Genomic DNA, 26,124 nt, shown 5'->3' with positions numbered 1-26,124 from the left:
ATGCTTCTGAGGAGTCTGAAAGAAGCATGTCAAAGATGTGTTAACCAAGATGAAAAGAACAATGTACAGGGCTTGCTTAGGGCAAAGGTAAACCTTTTTACAGGCCTGGATAGTGACTACCCACCATTACCTGCCCAGTGAGGAATTTATGATCATATTACAGAGTCCCTTTTTCGCCTATGACAGTTCTAGATTTTACTGTGATCTATTTAAGTCTGTTACCTATTTTGAGCTCGTTCTTTCCATGTGGTGTTACATATGGATCTCTTACCTGTGCATATTCATGTCCAGCATCTGTTGACCTAACTTTCCCTTCTCTGAATTACCTTTGTATCTTGTTGACCTTTAATTGACCATGTATTTGTAGGTCTGTTTTCTAATTTGTTACTTACTTTTATTGATTTTTTTTTCTATCCCATGCCAGTATACCATGTTATCCTGATGACTGTAGTTTTATAATGAATCACAAAATAAGATAGTATGGGTCCTCCAACCTTGCCAAATTGTTTTGATTATTATAGGTTCTTCACAGTCACATATGAATTTTGGAATCAGTTTGTTAATTACAAAAATGCCTAGGATTTTGATTGGGAATGCACTGAATCTGTTGACCAATTTGAAGAATACTGTCATCTTTCTTAACAGTTGATTCTTTTGAACCATGAACAAGGTACATCACTTTTTATTTGGTCTTTAATTTCTCTCAGCAGTGTTTTGTAGTTTTCAGTGTTCGGCGTTGCATACATTGATTTATATCATGCATCATGCAACTTTATTAAATCCACATATTAGTTCTAATGGTTGTTTTATCAATTCTTTGGGGGTTTTATGTAAATGATCTTGTCATCCATGAATAGACACTTTGCTTTTTATGAAATCCTACTCTGAATGCCCTCACACCCCCCTACCCCTTGCTTTCCTGCACTATTGAACTGAGAAGAAACTACAGCACAGTGTTGGAGAGACATAGTGAGAGCAGGCATCCTTTTCTCGTTCTCTGTGTAAAGGGCCAGTTGGGGATGAGGAAGCTGGAAGCATTCAGTTTTTCACCAAGTATAATCATAGCTCTAAATTTTTCATAGATGCCCTTATCTAGTTGCTTTATGGGAATATAGTTTACATACCATAAAATTCACCCATCTTAAGTTTAGTAAATGTGAACCTTGGTGTACTACAATTTTAGAAGACTTTCATTACCTGAAAAAGTTTTCTCATGCCCTTTTGCAGTTAACTGATCTGCTTTCTGTCTCTATACCTTCAGATATTTGAAAGTAGTCTGTTTTTTGCTTCTGTCATTTAGCATAATGTTTCTGAGGTATATTTATGTTTTAGCACATGTAGCATGCCCATTTTTAAAAACTGCTTGTTTTTAATTGTATGATGATGCATTTTGTCTAGCTATTCATGAGAAGGTGAAAACTGAGAAAAACTTAAACATTTTTATTGTTTTAGTTAGGGGTTTTTATAAGTCCTTATATGGGCAATGTGCTTTCATTTCTTTTAAAGATATCGAGGAGTGGAATTACTATGTCACCTGATAATCTATTCATGCACTATTAAGTATCCCTATACATTCTTTGTTGAACTGTCTACAAAGCTTTTTTCATTTTTCAATTGTATTGTTTGTCTTCTTATTAAGTTGTAAGAATTTATGTTTTGGATACAAGTTCTTTATCAGATATACGATTTGCATATATTTTTCTATTGGTCTGTGGCTTGTCTTAGGGTTGTTAGTTTTTTTTGTTTTTTTTTTTTTGAAGATTGAGGTTTTGGTGTCATGTCATAAGAAATCGTTGTTTGACCTAACCTCACAATTTTTTTTCTCTTATGACTTTTCTCTATAAATTTTTCACATTTTGCTGTTAAATTTTGGCCTATGTCAATTATTACTCAATTTTTTCTATATTTTCATTATTATTATTATTTTGCATAAGGATATCTAATCGACCCACCTCCAGTTGATGAAAAGGTATTGGATTGCCTTAGTGCCTTTGTTGAAAATCAGTTGACTATATTTGTGATATTTGTTTGTTTATTCTAAACTATATTCTATTCCATTTAATTATATTTTTATCTTGGTACCAATACTGCTGTCTTGAGTATTGTGACTTTGTTGTAAGTTTTCAAATTGGTATAAGAAGTCATAAAACTTTGTTCAGTGTTAGAACTGTTTTTGTTATTTCAGGTCCTTTGGATTTCATGTAAATTTAAGGATCTGCTTGTCAATTTTTACATTAAAGCCTATTGGAAAAATTGTTTTATTTCATAAAGGCTTTGTTTTTGCCCTGACTGGTGTGGCTCAGTTGACTGGATCATCGTCCTGCAAAATGGAAGGTTGCTGTTTAAATTCCCAGTTAGGGCACATGCCTGGGTTTTTGGGTTTGGTCCCTGGTCGAGACTCATACAAGAGGGAACTGATGGATGTTTCTCTCTCTCTCTTTCTCCCTTCCTTTCCCTCTCTATAAATAAATAAATGAAAATTTAAAAGCCTTTATTTTTCAGAGCAATTTTAGGTGTACAACAAAATGAAGTAGAAGTTAAAAAGTTTTTCCATATGCCTACTGCCCCTGCTCATGCACAGCCTCCACCATTATCAGCTTCCCTCGCCAGAGGGGTACATTCGTTACTGTTGATGAACCTGCATTGCCACGTCACTATTATCTAAAGTCTGTAGTTTACATTAGGGTTCATTCTTGGTGTTGTACATCCCATGGTTTTAGACAAATATGTAATGACATGTATCCACTATTAAAGTATCATACAGAGTAGTTTTATGACTCTAAAATTTCTCAGAGTTTCACTTATTCATCTTTCCCTTCTCTTAGCCCCTGGCAACCAATATCTTTTTCTTAATAATTTCTCATTCTCCAGAATGTCATATAGTTGAAATCATACAGTGTGTAGTCTTTTCAGATTGGGTTCTTTCACTTAGAAATATTCATTTAAATTTCCTTCATGTCTTTTCAAGACTTAATAGTTCATTTCTTTTAGAGCTGAATAATAATGCTATCTGAATATATCACAGTTTATTTATCCATTCACATACTGAAAGATATCTTGGTTGCTTCTAAGTTTTGGCAGCTACGAATAAAGTTGCTATAAATATCCATATGCAAGTTTTGTATGGACGTAAGCTTTGAACTCCTTTGGGTAAATAGCAAGAAACATGATAACTGGATCATATGATAAGAGTACTTTTAGCTTTGTAAGATCTTGCCGAACTTGCTGTACCATTTTGAGTTCCTGCCAGCAGTGAATGAGCATTCCTGTTGCTCCGCATTCTCACCAACATTTGGTATTCTTAATGTTCTGGATGTGGCCCATTCTAATAGGGTATAGTGGTATCTTGTTTTTGTTTTAATTTGCTTTTTCCTGATGACATATGATGGGGAACATCTTTTCATATGCTTTCTTGCTATCTGTTTATCTTTTTTGGTGAGGTGCCTGTTAAGGTCTTTGTCTCATATTAAAATCATGGTTTTTTATTGTTGAGTTTTAAGAGTTCTTTGTGTATTCTGGATAACCGTCATTTATTGGATATAGCTTTTATAAATATTTTCTCCTAGTCTGCGGCTTGTCTTCCTGTTCTCTTGCCTTTTTCTTATAGCAGAAATTTTTAATTTTTGTTATTTATTTATTTCTATAGAGAGGAGAAGGTAGGGAGAAAGAAAGGGAGAGAAACATTGATGTGTGAGAGAAACATCAGTTGGTTGCCTCCTGTGCGCCCCCAACTGGGGACCTGGCCTGCAACCCAGGCACATGTCCTGACCGGAAATCAAACAAATGACCTTTCTGTTCGCAGGCTGGTGTTCAATCCACTGAGCCATATCTACTGGGGCTGAAGTTTTTAACTTAATGAAGTTCAGCTTATCAGTTACTAATTTTATGTATTGTGCTTTTGGTGTTATAGCTAAAAAAAATCATTGCTATTTTCACAGTCACCCAGGTTTTCTTCTGTTATCTACTAGAAGTTTTATAGTTTCTCACTTTACATTTATGTCTGTGATCCATTTTGAGTTAATTTTTGGGAAGGTGTAAAGTGTGTATCTGGATTCTTTTTCTTTCTTTCTTTTTTTTCTTTTTTTGCATGTGGATGTCCAGTTGTTCCAGCACCATTTGTTGAAAAGACTAACTTTGCTGTATTATGCTGCCTTTCCTTCTTTGTCAGAGATCAGTTGACTGTATTTGGGGTTCTATTTCTGTCCCATTGATTTATTTGTCTGTTCTTTCACCAGTACCACACTGTCTTGATTACTGTAGCTTTATGGTAAGTTAGAAGTTGGATAGCATCAATCCTCTGACTTGTTCTTCTCATTCATCGTTGTCTTAGTTATTCTGGGCCTTTTGCCTCTCCGTAGAAACTTCAGAATAAGTTTCTCAAAATATCTATGAAATAACTCTGGGTTTTGATTAGGATTACACTGAGTCTATAAATCATTTGGGAAGAACTGACATTTTGCAATATTGAGTCTTCCTATCCATGAACATGGATTATCTTCATTTATTTAGTTATAGTTTGATATTTCTCATCAGATTTGTAATTTTCCTCATACAGATTTTGAACATATTTTGTTAGATTTTTTACCATAGTATTTATTTTTTTGGATGCTAATGTAAATGTCATTGAGTTTCTCACCATTTAGTATAAGATTAGATGTTTTTGTACATAGTCTTTATCAAGTTGAAGAAGTTTCCCTCTGTTCCTTGTTCACCGAGTTTTTATTATGAATGGGTGTTCTATTTTGTCAAATGCTTTTGATAAAATATTGATACGATTATACAATTTTTCTGTTCTAGTCTGTTGATGTGATGGATTACATTAATTGATTTTTGAGTGTTGAACCAGTCTCAGAAACGAGGGGAAATCCCACTTGGTCATGTTCATAATATCTCTGCTGTATCCGAATCTGGTTCTTAAGATTGCTATATGTTTTCCAACTGTATTTTTTGTCTTTTAGTATGTCTTGTGATTTTTTTCTTGATACTCAGATACTGAGTAAAAGGAATTGCTGTAAATGGGCCTTTAGTAATGTGCCGTTAGTAAGATATAGGGGGCAGGGAAGCATTTTATAGTCCTGTGATTAGGTCTTAGTCTATTAGAGAGCCTTTGCCTCTGGACTGTGAACTTCACATGTGTGAGGTATTGCCCTTTCTTCAGGTCTGTTAGTCTCTGATAGAATAGTTTCTCCTAAGAACAGACCTTGCTGTGGCATGTTTCAAAATAGTTCCTTTTCCCCTCCCTTTACCAGGAGTACAAGGGGCTTTTTCTCTATTATTGATTGTGAGAACCTGGTAGAAATCCATAAGGTAAACTTCAAATAAGTTTAATTTGAAGCCCCTTCAATGACCTGCATCTCACTGGAATTTTAGCTTAGAGTTGTCACTCTGAGCTTCCCAACAGTTCATTAATTACAGTTTGATGTTCCCAATCCTGGCACTAGTTCACTTGGAGATTGCTGCTCTAAGTTGTGATTTTTTTTTGTTCATCTGTTATTCTCACCAGTTTGGGTGCAGCAGTTTTTGCCCTTGTTACTTCACTTCTTTCACAGATCTAAGAAAGGTCATTGATTTTTCAGTTCAACTTTTTACTTGTTACTAGCACAGAAAGCAATTTTCATTCTTACATGCCAGACTGGAAACTGGATGTCCAGAAATATTTAGAATCTTTAGATTCATTTGGGGAGACTTGCAGTCTTGGCTGTGTTGCATCTTCCAATCTATGAACGTGGATTGTTTCTACATATATTATCTTCTTTAATTTCTCTCAGTATTATTTTACATTTTTTCAGCGTACAGTTCTTACACTTGTTAAATTATTTACAAACATGTTTTTCTTTTGATAATGTTTTGAATGGCATTGTTTTCTTTTTATTTTATTTATTGCTTCTATAGAGAAATACAGTTGGTTTTTATATATCGATCTTATATCCTGTTTTCTTGACATACTCTTTAAGTTCTAGTAGTTTAGTTTATAGGTCCTTAGACTTTTCTACATACAAGATCAGTTGTCTTTTCTCCCTTTATTACACTGACTGGAATCTCTAGTTTGAAGTAGTAAGAGTAGACAACCTTGCCTTATTCATGATGCATGTTGTTATGTCTAGATTAACTGTTAATCTAACATCACATTTAAAAATCGTTAAGGGAATTTAAATGGTACACTGAAACTATTCATTTAACAGATGATGGCAATAAAAGAGGAACAAAAAAGATGGGGAATTTACAAAATAAATAGGAAAATGGCAGATATAACCCAATCCCATCAGTAATTTCATTACAAGTACATAGTGTAGACATTCCAGTCAAAATGTAGAGATTATCAGATTCTTTGACAACCCAAGATTTAATTATATGCTGTCTATAGGGAATACTTGAGGTTTAAGCACAAAGACATTGAAAGTTAAAGGATGGAAGAGGATATACGAGGCAAAATTGTGTTCATAAAACTGGCGTTGGTCATATCAATATCAGTCAAAACAGACTGTAAAACAGGAAATATTACTGGAGACTAAGCAAAATTTCACAGCGCTGACAGGATCACTATTTTACTAATACATGACAATTTTATTGCATATACATTTAATAGAGCCACAAAATATGAGAAGTAAAAACTGACAGAATTTGAAAGAATCAGTAGAAATTCAGCTGGAGATTTCAAAATTACTCTCAGTAATTGACCCATAGCTCAAGGAACAGTTGACAACAGAAATTAGAACTGGCCAGTATAGCCCAGTGGGTTGGGCATTGGCCTGCAAAGCAAAAGATCATGGTTTGATTCTGGTCCAGGGTATGTGCCTGGGGTGTGGGCTAGTCCCTCCTTGGGGCGTCCGTTCAAGGAGCAACCAATCGATGTTTCTCTCCCTTTCTTTATCCCTCCCTTCCTCTCTAAGAATAAAGAAATGAAGTACTTTTAAAACGAGACAAAGTTGCAATTGAAGCAACATATCAGCTTCAAAAAAAATTTTTTTTGAAATGAATTAAAGTGAACACAAACTTTATAGGACTCAACTAAAGCATCTTAAAGGGAAGTTCATGAGGAAAGAATAATGGTCTCAATTCAGTCATCTTAGGTTTCCCTCTTAATAAAAATAGAAAATTAAACTCAAAACAATCAGAAGTAAAGTTTAGTGGAAATTAATGGAAACACAAACCAGAAAACAATAGAGAGAAATCAGTGAAAGAAGTTGGTTCTTTGAAAAGATCAGCAAAATGATAAACCTTGAGACTGACCATTTCAAAAAGAGAAGACACAAATTAGCAAAATCAGGCATGAAAGAGAGGATATTACTATCCTGAAGAAATTACAAGTGCAGGTGAATTCCCCTGACACTTTGTCAGAAATCAATTGAACATATACGTGTGGTTTTGATTTTGTTCTATTCCATTTCATTGTATAAGTTGATCCATTGCCATAACACCTTGAGTGTTCTAGCTTTACATAATGTCTTGAAATCTGATAATATAAATATTTCAGTTTTCTTGTTTTCCAAAACTTTTTGCTATTTTAGTTTCTTTACATTTTTATGTCAATTTTGGAATTATTATGTCATTTCCCTTAGCCAACTTCTGGATTGCATTGAATAAGTAGAACAACCCATAAAGAAGATATATCTCATTTTATTTTGGTCGTCTTTAATTTCTCTTTGCAGTGTTTTGTTTGTTTTTTTTTTAGTTTGTAGTTTTGTAGGGATTTTGTACATATTTTGATAAATTTCTCTCTTAACTATTGTATGCTTTTAAATGGAATTAAAAGGTTTTTCAGATAATTTGTTGCTAATGTATAATAAAATGATTGATTTTTAGATATTGAATTTGTATCTTTCAATCTTGCTAAATTCACTTATTTCTGGTAGCTTTTTTAAAAATAGAATTCACTTAATATACAATCATGTCATCTACAGTTGAAACATTCCTTCTGCCTTATATTAACTATTATTGCAAGATCTCAAAGAGTTGATAATGGAATACGTTTCTTTATATCAGTCCTTCAGCTGACACATTCAGTATGAATGACAGAATTGTAAAATCCCTATTTCAAAAGGGTTAATATCCCATTGGTAGGCACTGGTCAAAAATGGATGCTAAAACTAACAGATGAAAAATTAAGAGGAAATTTTGTATTGGGTATATCAAGTTGATACTGTGTGAAACTACATAGCAGTTTTAACAGGAAAAAAAATGCAACTAGACATTATGTATACGTGTGTATGATGTGATGGAACCTTCCACTTGGTCTTCTTTTTAATAGTTTCTGTTTTTCTCTTTATCATGTTTATATATATATTTTTTTTTCAACATGTGTGGAGCATGGCTAGAAATAGCTATTTTAATGTTGTCTATTGATTCCCTTACTGCTAAAGGTTATGGGTCTGTTTTTATTGATTGGTTTTTCTCTTGGTTATGGATCGTATTTTCCTGTTTTTCTTTTGTTTTACTGGATGTTGGACATTGTGAAATTTACCTTGCTGGGTTCCAGCTTTTGCTGTATTTCTTCAGGATAGTTAATGGGCTTTCTTCTGACATTCAGTTTAGCTAATTGAAATCTATTTGATCATTTTGAGTCTTATATTTTATATGTGTTTGAGCAAGTCCAGCATTTCTTTAGTATAAGACTGACTTAACGCATTACTAAGGAATACATTTCAGAGGACCCCACCCAATGCTTCATGTATTGTGTTGTCTTTTTATTCTCCATTTTTTTATTGTTGTTTTATTACAATTGTCCCATCTTTCCCCCATTGCTCTCCCCTTCCCCACCCACCTCCCCCCTCTCCCACAGTAAATTCCTGTTGTACATGTCCATGGTTCATTTATACTAGGTCCTTGACTAGACCCTTCCCTTTCTTTCCCCCCTTCTCCCCCTCCTCCCTGATCACTGTCAGTCTGTTCCTAGTATGTTGTCTCTGCATTCTGGCTTTTAGTTGGTTCTAATATATTCATAGAACTCACCCAAAGACTCAAAGAAACCTTTCTGAATGTCACTAAAGCACATATATGTGATCACACGTGCACTCTCATGCATATTCTTGTTCCCTGTCTCACTTTCTCTCTCCTCTGTTCCCATTTTTTCTGTCTGGATGAGTATTTCTTCTTTATATCTTTGTTTGCTGGGCTTCCATGCAGTTTGATTTTCTGGAACTTCTGGTTGTCTGAAGTTTTGAGGTACCTGTATTCCTTCTTCGTTGTAGAGGGAGACCCAGCATATCTGTGTAGGCCTCCATCTTGGCTGGAAGTCTCCTTAAGATTATTTATCTTTAAATGTGCCCTTGAGCCCAACTTACATGTGACTCTCTGTACTTTCTGGGCTTGTATGTCTTATTTCTTTCGCCAAATTAGGAAAGTTCTCTTTCATTATTATTTTTTCCAGCTTTCTTTTTTTAAATTTATTTTATTTATTTATTTTTCTATTACATTTGTCCCACTTTTTCCCCTATTGCTCCCCTCCACCCAGCCCACCCCTTCTCCCACAGTCAATCCCCACCTCGTTGTACATGTCCATGGGTTATTTATATTAGTTCCTTTCATTATTTTTTTTCAAATAAGTTTTCAGTTTCTTACTCTTCCCTCTCCTCCTCCTGGTACCTCTGATTCAGATGTTGGTATGTTTAAAGTTGTCCCAGAAGTTCCTAAGTGTACCCTTGTTTTTTGGAATTCTTTTTACTTTCTGCTATTCTGATTGAATGCTTTTTCCTTCTTTGTGTTCCAAATCCTTAATTTGATTCTTGGCTTTATCCTCTCCACTGTTTATTTATTCCCTATAGATTTTTCTTTATTTCACTTAATGCAACCTTCATTCCTCCCTGGGTCTTTTTTATTTCATTGAAGCACCCGATGAGTTCCTGGAGTATCTTGATAACTAGTGTTTCGAACTGTGCATCTGATAAGTTGCTTTTCTCCATTTCAAAACATTTTCTGGAGTTTTGTTCTTTCATTTGGGCCATATTTCTTTGTCTCCTCATTTTGGTAGCCTCCCTGCATTTGTTCTGCCTATTAGGTAGAGCTACTTTGACTCTCTGTATTGATAGTGTAGCCTATTGCTGAAAAGCTCACCTTCCTAACAGTTGCATGGGGCCGAGCCTTAAGTAATGCTTGGGACGGGGCAACCTGTGTCACCGCTCTGTTACTCTGTGTGGGGTAGAGTTCGAAGAGGGGACAATGCCACCACCCGGCCTCCGGAGTTTTGCCTGGGTGAAAGCTGTCCCTGGCACTTGCCCTGACACCAGTTACTTTCTCCCTGTATGCCACTGGTGCCCTTCTAGCTGTTGCCCTGGTGCTGAATTCCAGAGGTGGTGGATCTTTTTCCAAGCCCATTAAGAAGAGTCTCTTGAGAATCCCGCAGTTTATTCTGCCGCCCGAAACCCCACTGGTTTTGACAGCCAGAAGTTATGGCGACTTACCTTTCTGGTGCTGGAACCCTGAGCAGGGTGGTCTGGACTGGGGCGTGGATCCCTTGCTCCCAAAGTATCCCTCCTGTTTTTCATCCACCACACATGGATGTGGGGCTGCCTGTTCCTGTCTCTGTGTCCCCGCGCCTCTCTGTGTCTCTGCCCCTCCTGCCTGTCTGGATGAATGTGGCTTCTTTAGATCCTTGACTTTTGGACATCTACACAGCTCAATTTTCTGACAGTTACGGGTGATATTTGATTTGTAGTCTAGTAGTATTTTTTGCTGTAGTTGTGTGTGGAGGGAGGGCATGTTTAGCTATGTCTCCATCTTGACCATACGTGTTTGAGGTACATTTTCTTATCTTACTACTGTTCCTCTCATTCTTCTTTGCTGTGTCCTTCTCTTCAACACTTGTGTTATCCTCTTAGAGTCTTAGTTCTGGACCCTCTTCTGTATATACACTTTCTTGCCATATAAACTCATCAGTGCCATTATTTATTTGTTTTGTAGTCTCGTAATTTTTGCTGTGGTTGTACAAGGAGATGAGCCATGTTTATGCCCTCATCTTGACCAGTGTGTTCCCCCTACCTTTTTAAAAATTTAATTTTTAAAATGAAAACATTAATCTATTCCTTTATTTATACTTTATTTTATATTTGCTTAGAAATATTTTTCCCAGATAAAGAATATAAAAATGCAATTTGTTTTAGTGCTAATTTAGTTTTAGTTTTTTCCAAAGAGCTACTCAGTGGTTCCAACACTGTTTTTAGATGAATCACCTGTTTTTTACTACATTTATTTATATATTCAAGTGTGAATATTTTTAAAGTTGTTTATAGCTGTTGTCTAATACTGCTCCCAAAATACTTTATAAATTTACTTCTATAAAATAATTTCGTAATTGCAGCTTTAGTCCATATTAGGGTGTGTTTTTACTTTTATAGATATTCAGAATTTGAGATTAGCAGGGGTCTTTTATAATAAGTTTTGGAGACTAGATGAAGGCAGAAATTAAAAAAAAATTTATACACAACTGTATTGAGATCACATATCTGTTTTGTTTTTACAAAAATTTTATTAATAAAAGTGATAGAATTTCTTGGTTAACATATAGGGTTTGGGGAGGCTGTTTGTTTTTTTCCTATGTTGATATATTTCATTTATAACCTTTGCTAAAGAAATTGTTTTTCTGTTTTTATAGTTTTGGTAAGCAGTTTGGAGGAAAAAGAGGATGTGATTGTCTTGTATTAGAGCCTTCAGAAATGATTGTGGTAAGAACTTCAAAGAATGCTGAATTGTTTTTGTAATATGCTTTATTGATTATGCTGTTATAGTTGTCCCAATTTCCTTACCCTTTGTTACCCTCCACCCAGTGACCTCCCTCCCTCAAGTTGTCCCCCGACTTAGTCCATTCACATTGGTTATGCATATAGTTATTAACATCTTCATGTCTACTCCACTCCCTCCTACTATGTTTCTTAATTCCTGACCACCTCCCTCCCTTTCCCCCTTCGCCCTCCCTGCTGACCTCCCCCCATAATATTCCCCATACCTATAATTCTTTTCCCACTCTCGTTGTCTGCTTAGTTGGCCTTTGGTTTGGTTCCCTAGCTTCTGTTGTTGGATGTTGTGATACAGTTTTCATTTTAATGTTCATAGTTTTGATCCTCTTTCTCCTAAACAAGTCCCTTTAACATTTCATATAACAGTGGTTTGGATCTGATGAACTCCTTCAGTTTTACTTTGTCCTGGAAGCACTTTCTCTGCCCTTCTATTCTGAATGAGAGCTTCGCTGGATAGAGTAATCATGGTTGTAGGTTTTTGCTTTTCATTACTTTGAATATTTCTTGCCATTCCCTTCTTGCCTGCAAAGTTTCTTTTCTGAAATCAGCTGGATAGTCTTACTGGGACCCCTTCGTATGTAATTCTCTTCTTCTCTCTTGCTGCATTTAAGATTCTCTCTTTATCCTTAATGCTTTTAAAGTATATTTTATTGATTTTACTGTTACAGTTGTCCCAATTTCCCTTCCCTCTGCTCCCCTCAACCCAGTGGTCCACCTCCCTCCAGTTGTCCCCCCCTTTTAGTCCATGTCCATTGGTTGTGCATATAGTTCTTCCCAAACTCTTCCTGTCTATTCTATTCCCTCCTACTATGCTTCTTAATTCCTGTACTATCTCCCTCCTTCTCTCCCTTCCCCCTCCCTGTTGACCTCCCCCCATAATGTTCCTCATACCTATAATTCTGTTTCCACTCTCGTTGCCTTTTTAGTTTGCCTTTGTTTCGATTCCCTAGCCTCTGTTGTTGGTTCTTATGACGCAGTTTTCATTTTGGTGTTCATAGTTTTGATCCTCCTCCTTCTAAACCAGTCCCTTTAACATCTCATATAACAGTAGTTTGGGTCTAATGAACTCCTTCAGTTTTAATTTGTCCTGGAAGCACTTTCTCTTCCCTTCTATTCTGAATGACAGTTTCGCTGGATAGAGTATTCATGGCTGTAGGTTTTTGCTTTTCATTACTTTGAATATTTCTTGCCAGTCCCTTCTTGCCTGCAGGGTCTCCTTTGAGAAATCAGCTGATAGTCTAATTGGGACCCCTTTGTACATAATTCTCTTCTTCTCTCTTGCTGCTTTTAAGATTCTCTCTTTATCTTTATTTTTTGACAATTTGATTATAATGTGTCTTGGTGTGGTTCTCCCTGGGTCCAGTTTTTCTGGAACTCTCTGTGCTTCCTGGACCTGTAAGTCTTATTTCCTTCCCCAAGTTTGGGAAGTTCTGCTTCATTACTTTTTCACATAATTTTTCAATTTCTAGTTCTTCTTCTTCACCTTCTGGCAATTCTATAATCTGAATGTTCGGTCTCTTATAGCTGTCCCAGAGGTTTCTGAGCCTCTCCTCATTTTTCTCACATTTCATTTCCTCTTTCTGCACTGGTCGACTGTTTCTTCCCTATATTCTGATTTGTTGATTTGATCCCTGGTTTTCTTTCCTTCACCACTAGTTTTGTATGTGTTTTCATTCATTTCAGCAAGACTAGCCTTCATTCCTTCCCTGTCTTGTTTAAAAATCCGCAGTTATGTTTGTCCACATTTTTATAACCAAAGCTCTGAACTGAGCCTCAGATTTCCTATCTGCTGCTTCGTTAGATTAGATATTTGCTGTCTGATCAGCTGTGTCACCGAGATCTCTATCATGATCTGTGCCATCCTGACAGTTTTGTGTTTACCTTTGCTTCCTGGGCTGGGCTGTCACACCTTCTACGCTATAGGGGGCGTAGCCCCGTGCACTTGTCACAACCAGGTGACCCTTCTCACCATGTTGTAGTGTTTTCTCTGGGGGTGAGGGTCCAAGATAGATTCCTGCCATTTACTCTCCACGGAGAGACCGGGAGCCTCCTCCTCTGTACCCACCTGCTCCGGGCCTCACAGTCCAAGGCAGTGGGAGTCTGCCTTCCCTTGCACTGGAATTGCAAGCCAGTGGGTCCGGAGTGCAGCCAGAGGTGCTCCCCAGGTGCTTCTTGCCTCCTCATAAATACGGGTGTCTGTGCTTACCACCATCCCTCCGCCATCACAGCTGTTGCTGCTGCCAGCACAGCTTGACCTCTTCATCCCAGCTTCACCCCTCCTTCCCGTCCAGATGAGCACCACCTCTCTATAACTTCATACGTTGGACTTCCATTTAGTTTCCGGAACATCTGGCTATTTCTGGTCCTGCAGTAGTTGCACTTCTTCCTAGCTGTGGAGGGAGACAGAGCGTGTTAGTCTAGGCCTCCATCTTGGCCGGAAGTCTCCTGTGTGTGTTTGCCTCTGTGTCTTAGGCAGAGCTGTCGCTTCTGTTACATTTAAGAGCTGAATTGTTTTTTGATGTGCTTCAGTTTCAGCTTTAAATGTAGTAGGCTTTTAAACACTCAAGGAGGTTCCATTATGATAACTTTTTAAATATTTTATTAAGTAGGATCAGAACTACCTACCAAGTTTGATACATTTTTACCTACTTAAGATTTTTTTTGATCCTTGAGAGAATTTGAAACATGATACAATTATATATAACATATTCCAAATTTGGTAATTTCTTTTACCACTTCTACCAAAAAATTTAGATAGAGGTTTTAAAAAGTGAGCCTGACTTATCAAGTGTTTTCGCTTTCCTCTTCAATGTAATTAATAATCTCAGAACATCCATAATCTGTGTCCTTGACTTGTGGTAAAACAATGAAAAAAAATTTTATTCAAGTAAGAAATGGTTTAGATCTTAACATTTTCACTTAAGAGTGTACTTAATGAATAATTCTTTACTTTTTCCTAAGAAAGCTAGGCAGTTGATGTAACTTGAGAAAAATCTGACTTTTCTTTTTTTTTTTTTAACCATTAGTAGAATCCAGAACACAGCTCCCTTTTACCTTGTTCTGAGATGGCCTCACTAAAAAATAGCTTATGCTGAATGGGCTCATTGTTCTACTAGCATCTCATGTAGATGATCATGTCATCTGATTTGATTTAAACTATTGAGAAGTGAGGTTGAATTCTTAATGAAGCATTTTAATGCCAGGGCACTAAAAAATCTAAACCACTTTTCCATTTTATGGTGCTGTAGTCAGATTGACATCTTCAAATGGTTTATTTTCTTCCCCCCAAACTGCATCATCTACACTATCATGAATTCAGTGTTCTATATTTTATAAAAACAACTGGATTTTAAGCTTCTAAAAGGCAAAGATTATGTCTTATGCAGCAGAGTGCTGCCTGCATAGTAAGTTTTTAGTAAATTGTGCTTGAATTCAAGTTTGTTTAAGGCTTGAGGACTCTACATATTGTTTTTAAGTGTTGGGTATAGATGGGATATTTATTAAGGCCTCAGAACTACATTTTTAAAGTAAATATATTGAGCATGGCAAGGAAACTACCTCAGGCACTACTGGTTTTCTCATCAGGTTTTTAGTATTTTGTATTTCTCATACTTTTCAGGACAAGAGTTATGCTCACATTGTTTTATAATGGTCGTTGGCAGCCGTCCGTCTCGAGAGACGATGGTGTAGCTTCTTAAGAGTCTATCTGCACCGCCGAGAATGGCTGTGCAGTCCGACTCGGGAGTGACACGGTATCTGTCTCCTCCCATGTTGAATCGACATCTTGCGATGACGCTGGAGTGTCCTCTCCAGCGAAGCTGAAGCTACAGAGCCTGGGCAGGGTGATATGGAGGGTCTGCTGTTGCCCATGCAGCAGACCCCCCCTCTCTTCGTAGCTGAAGGGTCCAAGGGAAAGACGGAGTCAATACAGCTTGGCTTCAGGTGCGCTGCAGGAGTTGCCGGTGTTGACTACAATGTCAAACCGCCTTAGGGACTCCGGCTCCGGATTTTCTGTCAAGGTTTACTCCCTTAACCTTTCCCCTGAAGAGGTATGCCACAAGACAGCGGAGGTTTTTTGGAGTCAGAGTTTTCCTTCTCTGATGTGCCCTGACTGGAAGATCGAACCAGCGACACTTAGCTCGCAGGCCGACGCTCAATCCACTGAGCCAAACCAGCCAGGGCTCGTTTTTCTGTCTAGTCACTGGTTATCTTAATAGCTTCGTTATTGCTCATCCTTTAAAAAGCTTTTTCTTATCGTAGAATGTAGGTTTGATTTCCGAGTCTCCTGGGGAGGCAGGGTGGAGTAGGAGGAAGATAAGGTGCCCGGGCAGTGTCCTCGCTCTTGACTCTGGGCCAGTCTTTTCCCTCTGTGGGTCTGTTACCTCATCACAGACTACTTGATTGCAAAACCCTTTGCCCACACACTATGCACGGGGCTCCACATCAGGTCTGCTGCACCCCACACTGCAATGTTCCTTAGAACCAGGCTGCCACCCCGAGATAAACAGAGGCATACAGCCAGTGGGGCTTTTATGGGGAGGCTTGAGCACAGGGCAAGGAACTTTGTCTTCATTTGAGTGAGGTCATTGCCAGGCAGTGGTGGAGGGTCTGAAGACAGATCCTTCTTTTGGAAGTGTTACTGGTGGTGTTGGAAGCAAAATTGGACCTTGGCTCTTGGTTTCAGTGAAGAATCCTGAGCCAAGAACTCAGATGATAAGAGAAAGTTTATTTAGAAAGTTACAGAGGTAGTAGAAGTGAGCCAGTTGGGTTGCACAGGCTCAGGAAACAAGTTACAGAAGCAAAAGAAGGGCCCTTGGAGCTTAGGAGAGGGAAAGGCAAAGGTACGGTACCTGAGGGGTGTGAGAAAGGCTCACAGTAAAACACCAGGACACAGGACTTCAGCAGCTAAGTGAGGCAGTTATTCATGAGTCTGCAGAGTCGGGTGCAAAGCCATAGACTTAACATAAAATTTATCATCTTAACCATTTTTAAGTATAGAGTTCAGTGTATTTAATTATTAAATTTCTTTTTCTTTTCTTTTTTTTTTTTAATTAAAAGGAAGCTTATACTTTTCCCAACCCAACCTGGAGTTAGCCTTTTCTCTGATGAGACCTGCTGGGTTTTAGTGGAGAAGATAGGACTGTTTAGAAACCAAGATCTGGTGCCAACTGTTTTCATTGCTTCAGGTGACTCATTGATATCAGGGTATCTCAGTGACGAGAACTAGAAAATATGTCTGAGTGTATACATGAATCTGTATTTTTTATATCTGCATAGCTATGTTATAAAACCCAGATTTTATTTTGCTTTTTCCTTTTTGCTTATTTGTACCTCCTTTCTCTAGTGAATGAGAAACTTGCTTTCCATTATCATCAATATATATACTTACATATAAGGTAGTTTAAGAATTGCTTGCCCATAACATTGTAGAAAGTAGCCCTATTAGCTAGAGTATGAACATACACATATACATGTATTTGAAATGTACACTTTGTAGAGATTTTTAAAATGCATACCTCTTATAATGTACCTCCCTAGCAAAATATAAAGTATTTCCATCACCCACTCTATACTGTAAAGAACTAACTGTATTCCAAGAATTAGAGGAAACAGGCAAAAGGACAGAGGAACTAGATTGAAGGGATGACTTACACTGACCCAATTTGGGACAATTTGGTAATCCAAATGAAAAATCATGGTACTTGATAGTACCCCTGTGTATAATGTAACAATTTTTAAGTCCTATGGAAAGAAGTAATACAGTAAAGAAGGGAGGGAAGGAGGGAGGGATAGTTTTCCCTACTAGCCCAATGCCAACTAATAAACGTGTAACAAATAATTAGGCTAGAGAATCATTAATGAACGGTAAAACTTGTGGCTGATGTTTAGTTAGAAACAAAATACTTACATAGTCTCAGAATTATCACCCCACAAACCATTTACAAAGGGAAAAATTTTCAAATTTGTGATGGGTAAGCATAAAGGATACCACTGTAACAAAAAAATTGTCCCTTACCACAATCAATATGGATACAAATTGGTATCCTACCACTCCTGATATGAATTACTGAGAAGGACAAAGCATAATTTTTGATATATTCCTCCCAGAAATGTCTACTTGAATCTAATTATTAGGAAATATCAGACACACCAAATTGACTGGTCTATACTCTTAAAATATCCCAATGTCAAGAAACATATGAAGAAACCTGTTCCAGATTAAAGAAGAAAACGAGTCATAACTAAATACAATGCTTGATTTTATACTAAATACTGAAGTGAGGGCAGGACTTAGGTGTAAATGTTGTTGGTACAGTTGATCAAATTTGAATATTGACTGAAGATTATTAGGTGATATTTCCTGATTTTGATAACTGTACTGTGGTTTTGTTAAGACAAAGACTGTTCTTAGGAAATGTGTGTTGACATATTTGGGCTCAGCAACCACTCTTATTCAATTTATACTCAACTGTTTCAGAAAAAAATATGCATGTATATACATAAAATTTTCAAAATTACCCCCAAAAATGACACCAAGTAGATATACTTTGTATATGTATTGATGGCTGGTAATTTTTTAATTTCGAAACCACATTTTATTGTTGAACAGCATAGTTTAAAATGCTTTATAGGTTATAGGAGAAAGTAATTTGAAACAATTTTAAGATTTTCTTTTATTGAATTTATTGGGGTTACATTAGCTAATACTTATATAGGTTTAAGATGTATAATTCTATAATACATCATTTGTACGTATACAAATGATGTATTATAGAATGATACCACCCAAGTCACATCTCTTCAAATCACCTATTTGTCCCTCCTGTACCCTCTCCAACCGCCCCCTACCCCATTTCCTCTGGTAATGACCACACTGTTATCTGTCTATAGGGGTGTTTGGTTTTTTTTCCTGAATCCTTTCACCTTTTTCACCCAGTCCCCTCAATGCCTTCCCCTCTGACCGCTATGAATGGGTTCCTGTTTTGGTGGTTGGGTTAATTTTGTTCATTAGATTCCACCATGTAAGTGAAATCATATGGTATTTGTCTTTCTCTGACTGGCTTATTTCACTTAGCATAATGTTCTCCAGGTCCATCCATGATTTTCTTCTTTTTACCACCGAGTAGTGTTCCATTATGTAAGTGTGCCACAGCTTTTTTAATCCACTAATCTACTGATAGACACTTGAGCTTGTTCCAAATCTTGGCTATTATAAATAATGCTTCAATGAACATAGAGATACATATATTCTTTGAATCATTGTTTTGGGTTTCTTCTGATATATTCCCAGATTTGGGTCATAAGCAGTTCCTTTTTTTTTTTTTTTTTTTAAGATTTTATTTTTATTTTTAGAGAGAAGTGAAGGACAGGAGAAGGAGAGGGAGAGAAACAACAGTGTGCGAGAGATACAGTGACCGGTTGCCTCTTGCACACCCAGGACCTGGCTTGAAACCCAGGCATGAGCCCTGGGGGAATCGAACTGGCAACCTTTGGGTTCACAGGCTGGCACTCAATTCACTGAGCCATACCAGCCAGGATGACAGTTTTGCTTTTAAGTGTTTTGGGGTAACTCCATACTGCTGTCCATAGTGACTGCACAAATCTGCATTCCCACCAGCAGTGCAAATGGTTACTCTTTCTTCGTATCCTCGCCAGCACTTGTTGTTTGTTGATTTATTGATGATAGCCATTCTGACAGGCCTGATATGAAATCTCATTGTGGTCTTAAATTGCATTTCTCTAATGATTAGTGATGTTGAGCATCTTTTCATATGTCTATTGGCCATCTGTATGTCCTCTTTGGAGAAATGTCTGTTCAGGGCCTTTGCCCATTTTTTAATTGGATTGTGTGTGTGTGTTGAGTTTTATAAGTTATTTATGAATTTTAGGCATTGACCCCTCATCAGAAGTATCATTGACAAATATGTTCTCCCATTCAGTGTGTTGTCTTTTCATTTTGATGATGGTTCCTTTTGCTGTGCAAAACCTTTTTAGTTTGATGTAGTCCCATCTGTTTATTTTTTCTTTTGTTTCCCTTGCCCGAACTGATATAGCAAAAAATATATTGCTATGAGAAATGTCCGAGTTTTTACTGTCTATGTTTTCCTCTACAATTTTTTTAGAAGGTTTTATTTATTCGTTTTTAGAGAGAAAGCTGAAGGGAGCGAGAAAGAGAGGGGAGAGAAACATTGATGTGCGAGACAATCAGTTCCCTCTCTCACGTCCCCAACTGGGGACCTGGCCCATAACCCAGGCATGTGCCCTGACTGGGAATCAAACCAGCAACCTTTCAATTTGCAGGCCAGCACTCAGTCCACTGAACCACACCAGCCAGGGCTCCTCTAGGATTTTTATGGTTTCGAGTCTTACATTTAAGTCTTTAATCCATTTTGAATATATTCTTGTGTGTGGTTTAAGAAGTTGATCTAGTTTTGTTTTTCTTTCACGTACCTGTCCAATTTTCCCAACATCATTTATTGAGTAGACTATCTTTACTCCATTGTATATTCTTGCCTTTTTTGTCAAATATTAATTGACCATAAAGGTAGGTGTTTGTTTCTGGGCTTTTTATTCTGTTCCATTGATTCATATGTCTGTTCTTATGCCAATATCATACTGTTTTGATTATTGTGGCCTTGTAGGATAGTTTGATATCAGATAGTATAATTCCTCCAATTTTGTTTTTCTTTTTCAAGATTGCTGTGGCTATTCGTGGTCTTCTGTGGTTCCATATAAATTTTTGAAATACTTGTTCTAGTTCTGTGAAATATGCTGTTGGTGTCTTGATAGGAATTGCATTGAATCTATAGATTGCTTTGGCTAGTATGGACATTTTAATATTGTTAGTTCTTCCTAGTCATGAAAATGGTGTATACTTCCACTTATTTGTATCTCCTTTAATTTCTTTTCTAATGTTTATAATTTTCCAAGTATGGTTCTTTTACATTTCTGGTTAAATTCATTCCTAGGTATTTTATCTTATTTATTTTTCAATGCAGTTGTAATTGGGATTGTTTTCTTAGTTTTCCTTTCTGGTAGTTTATTATTGGTGTATACAAATGCAACAGAGCCCTGACTGGTGTGGCTCAGTGGGTTGCGTGTTGTCCTAAGAACTGAGAGGTCACTGGTTCAGTTCCCAGTCAGGATACGTGCCAGGGTTGTGGGCCAGGTCCACAGTTGGGGGCATGTGAGAGGCAACCGATTGATGTTTCTCTAGCACATTGATATTTTTCTCCCTTTCTTTCTCCCCCACTAAAAATAAGTAAAATTTTAAAAGTAAAAATCCAACTGGATTTCTCAGTATTTGTTTTGTATCCTGTCACTTTACTGAACTTATCAGTTCTAGTAGTTTTTTGGTGAAATCTTTAGGGTTCTCTATATACAGTGTTTGTTTTTATTCTTTTCCAATTTGGATGCCTTTTGTTTCTTCTTGTTGTCTGATTGCTGTGTCTAGGACTTCCAGTACTGTGTTGAATAAGAGAGATGAAAGAGGACAGTCTCATTCCTGATCTTAAGGGAAACGCTTTTACTTTTTGACCATTGAGTATAATGTTGGCTGTGGGATTGTTATTTATGGCTTTTATTATGTTGAGGTATGTTCTCTCTATACCCACTTTACTGAGAGTTTTTAACGTAAGTAGGTGCTTGGTTTTATCAAATGATTTTTCTGCATCTATTGGTATGATCATGTGATTTTTTTATCCTTCATTTTGTTTATGTGGTGTATCATGTTTATTGATTTGCGGATAGTGTAGCAACCTTGCATCCTAAGAGTAAATCCCACCTGAACATGATGTCAATAATCTTTTTAATGTATTGCTAGATATGGTTTGCTAATATTTTGTTGAGGATTTTAGCATCTATTTCTATCAAGGATATTGGCCTCTAACTTACTTTCTCTGTAGTGTCTTTATCTGATTTTGGAATTAGGATAATGCTGGTCTTCTAAAACGAGCTTGGGAGTTTTCTCTCCTCTTGAATTTTTTGGAATTGTTTAAGAACTAACCAGAGGTGTGAGTTCTTTTTTGAATGTTTTGTAAAATTTGCCTGTGGGAGTTCTTTGACTACTGGTTCAATTTCACTAATTGTAACCTGTCCATTTAGATTTTCAGATTCTTACTGATTCTGTTCTGGAAGATTGGTTCTTCCTAGAAATCCATCTATTTCATCTAGAATTCCAATTTGTTGGCATATAGATGTTTATAATATTTTCTTATCATCCCTTATATTTCTGTAGAGTCAGTTGTTACTTCTCCTTTTTCATTTATTTTTCAATTTTTTTATTTTTAAAAGATTTTATTTATTTTTAGAAATAGGGGAAGGGAGGGAGAAAGAGAGAAAAACATTAATGTGTGGTTGCCTCTCACACTTCCCCAACTGGGGACCTGACCCACAACCCAGGCATGTACCCTGAACTGGGAATTGAACTGGCAACCCTTTGGTTCTCAGGCCAGCGTTCAAACCACTGAGCCACACCAGCCACGGCTCCTTTTTCATATTTGATTTTTTTTATTTGGGTCCTTTTTTTTTTCTTTCATGAAGCTGGTTAAAGGTTTATCAATCTTATCATTTCACAGAACCAGCTCTTGTTTTTATTGATTTTTGTATTCTCTTAGCCTCTATTTTGTTTATTTCTGCTGTAATCTTTATTTCTTTCCTTTTAGTCACTTTGGGCTTATTTAGCTGTTCTATTTGTCATTCCTTTTAAGTGTAAAGTTAGATTTTTATTTGAGATTTTTCTTGTTTCTTGAGGTACACCTGTAATGAATGCTATGAATTTTCCTCTTAGAACTGCTTTCACTGTGTTCATACATTTTGAGTTGTTGTGTTCTCATTTTCATTTGTTTCAAGGTATCTTTTGATTTCTTCCTTGATCTCATTGTTAACCCAATGTGTGCTTTTCAGTTTTTTTCTTGTGATTGATTTCTGGTTGCATACCATTATGGTCAGAGAAGATGTTTCTTATGATGTCTGTGTTCTTAAGTTTATTGAGACTTGTTCTGTGACCTAACATGTGGTTTGTTTTAGAAAATGTTCCATGTGCACTTGAAAAGAATATATATTCTACTGCTCTGGGGTGGAATGCTTTGAATTTAAGTGGAAGGTATTCCAGGTTAAAAAACATACAAAACCAATCTTGTACAAATCCAGAACAAAGGTAACTGTCCTCAAGTATTAAGGCTCAAAGTATCCTGATACAAAAATAAGACAAGACTACTAGAAATTAAAATCACAGGCACATCTCAATAAGGAATAATGAATGCAAAAACCCTAAACTCGATTATCAAATTGGGCCCAAAAATGGAGGGAGGAGGGGGAAGATAGCTCACATCAAGCTTTAACTGGGAATGCAAAGGTAGTCTAATATTAGAAGATCTATTAATGTAAATTATATTAACCCTGTTGAGGTTGCAGCTTATCTGAGAGGTACAAACTCTTTTCTTAAATATTGTTAAATATATTGGATGCATAGGTTCAAGGGCATGACTAGCTGCATGTTTGTACATGACCAATGTTAAGCCATAACGTTTAAGCTGCCAGTTCTAACACATGTTACATAAGGATGTGGTATTCTATAATAAATTGTATCTGAGAGATACTGCAACTTCAAAATCAGTATTGCTGTAGTTTTTTTCTTTCGCAAACCTCAAGGTCAGTATTGTCGGTTTTATTTTTTTTCACTTACCATTGAAAATGACTGTAAAAATATATCAATTCAATAATCCAAGAGATGTTGAAGAACTTCAGCAAATGCTATTCAAGTCATTTATCAAAATATTTTTGCAAGTGTTGTGAAAAATATTTATGCCTGAGCAGAGCAATATTGCTTGTGATGACTATTACAAACGTTACTGCAAAGCCAACTATTGAAGATTCTGATTAGTTAATGATAAAGATAGTTTTTGGTTGTATTTTTCAGTAATAGCTACATTTCTGTTAGTTGAAAAGAAAAAATTTTATTCTTTCTTTAATAACTTCTAGATTGTAACGGAAATAAAAAATCATGTATTTCATTATATAAATAAGCACAAATTTGCAGGGTTTTTTTTCTTTCATTTCAGCACATACTAGTAATGAATGTATCTCTCATACACCTGGCCTATGCTGTAATGTTTTTGACTGCGACCTCCACAAGGTTAAAAGATTAAAAGAGAAAAAGGCACAGATCAATGTAGTAAATGCAGGAAAAGGTTTTGATAAATTTTTAACAATATTTTTTCATACTCAAGACACCCCTTTTAAGTAACTATGAACTTCTTACAGAATCCCAATAGTTTTTGGTATTTCTTTGCTTTCTTACATAGATATCCCAGTCAAATAATTACTTACTCCACATGTGATGTAAGCCATTATTTTCACGGAGGCTTGTTTTCTTTTAGTGGGGCAATGGTATTTACTCACCATATTCTGGGTTCTTTAACCACCAGGAATAATTAAAACTACTTGGTTGTCACTTCTTCTAAGCCATTGCAATAAAAAGCCCAGGGCATAAATTTTTTCATAAAATGAACCAACTTGAAAAATATTTTTAAGAAAAAGAAAATCATATGTTGATGCAGACATTTCCTATTCAAATTTTCAACTGGAATTTTACTTAACATCTTTGAATCTGTATAATTCTTATGCTAGAAAAAAACTTCAATTCCTAATGAGAACATATTTTTCTTTTAATAGGTGAACAAAGCCCATTCACACTTATTGGTATGACTAATATTTAACTCAATTTTGTGATAACACTTAATAATTTGTGTGTTTTGCCATATTTCTCTTTGAAATATGTGTTCTTTGTTCTTAAATGAGGGTGTTTTTTTTTTAACTTAGGAACACCTGCATTTTTTTATTAATTAAATCATTTTTTATTGTTATTCTATTACAGTTGTCTCAATCTTTCTATACTGCCCTCCTCCACCCGTCCCACCCCCAACCCTGCTCCCCTGTCCATTCCCACACTGTTGTCTATGTCTGTGGATCATTCATACATGTTCTTTGTCTAGTCCCTTCCCCTTATATTTTTGTTTTGCAGTTCATCCTTTTCAAATGTCCTTTATCTCTGTATTTTTCTTCTCATGCCATTTTTTGAGATATAAGTCACATGCCATAAAATTCACCCCTTTAAAGTATACAATTCAGTGGTTTTTGATGTACTCACATAAAGTGGTGCAACCATTACCATTATTTAGTTTCAGAACATTTTCATCATGCCCTACCAAAAAACAAACAAAAAAACCCATACCTTTTAGCACCTATTTTTTGTCTTATGATTTCCTTATTCTGGATATTTCATATAAATATAAACAGGATCATACCATATGTGCCTTTTTGTATCTGGTGTTTTTTATTTCAAATAACGTTTTCAAAGTTCATCCATATTGTAGTATATATCAGTACTTGATTCCTTTTTACTGCAGATAATTTTCCATCATAGGAAAGTATAACATTTTGTTTATTCGACTGATCGAGTTGATGGACATTTATTTCCACTCTTTAGCTATTATGAATAATATTATGAACAGTAGTGAACAAGATTTTATGTGGACGTGCTTTCAATTCTCTTGGGTATATATTTAGGAGTGAAAATGATGGGTCACATGGCAGCTCTATTTTTAACTGTTAGAGAAGCTATTAAACTTTTCCAAAGTAGCTGTACTATTTTATATTTCTACCAGCAATGCATGAGGGCTTTAATTTCTCTATACGAGAAATTTTCAACCTTTTTCATCTCATGGCACATGTAAACTAATTACTAAATTCTACAGCATGCCAAAAAATATATTTGTTGCCAATATGACAAAAATAGGTATAATTTTGATTGACTTACAGAAAATAAAATAATAGTAATTACCAACCCTTTTTGCTCCAAAGTGACTTTTAAAAAAATCAAGTGCCTATACTTGTATAAAAGGATTTCTGGTTCCAGGAATTAATCAATCAGACACAATCTTATTATGTGACCAATAAGATGCAACCCTATTATAAATATATGACCTACATATTTATGGCTCAAGATGGTATTCACGCTGAACAGCTATTGTTGTGTTGGTGGTTGTCATTTTTTTAATTTGACAATCTAAGGGAAAAGAGGTCAGTGCCTCTGACTAAATAATTAGATATTGCATGTTTTAAAAATTCTTGTGGCACACGGGTTGAAATATCACTAATCTCTGTATCATTGCCAATACCTGTTACTGGCAGCCTGTTTTCTTTTACTCTCTGTTGGGAAAGGCAGTCTTCCTTGGGTCTCTTGTGCTTTTACACATTTTGCTGAGTTTGCCAAAAACAGAGTCCTAACTGCTCATTCACTTAGCCATCTCTCATAGCTGTGTTTGTAGTGAGCCATCCTGAAGGAAAAGGTAATGTTCCCACTTGAACAAGAGCAGGCCTGCTTACTCTAAAA

General features: G+C 36.2%; 1 protein-coding gene across 5 annotated transcripts in view; it reads left to right on the top strand.

The window, feature by feature from the left end:
- RAPGEF6 (Rap guanine nucleotide exchange factor 6) overlaps positions 1 to 26,124 on the top strand; it is a 205,250-nt gene that overhangs the window by 50,488 nt on the left and 128,638 nt on the right. For all 5 annotated transcript variants that reach the window (XM_090288007.1, XM_090288008.1, XM_090288006.1 and 2 more), the window contains exon 5: positions 11,588 to 11,657. In XM_090288007.1, coding sequence (XP_090144133.1) covers positions 11,588 to 11,657 — 70 coding nt within the window. The remainder of the gene's footprint in view (positions 1 to 11,587; positions 11,658 to 26,124) is intronic.

The sequence above is a fragment of the Furipterus horrens genome, unplaced genomic scaffold (genome assembly GCF_987537825.1).
Source record: "Furipterus horrens unplaced genomic scaffold, mFurHor1.1.pri manual_scaffold_10, whole genome shotgun sequence".
Lineage (NCBI taxonomy): Eukaryota > Metazoa > Chordata > Mammalia > Chiroptera > Furipteridae > Furipterus > Furipterus horrens.
This window is presented reverse-complemented; position numbering and strand designations above follow the sequence as displayed.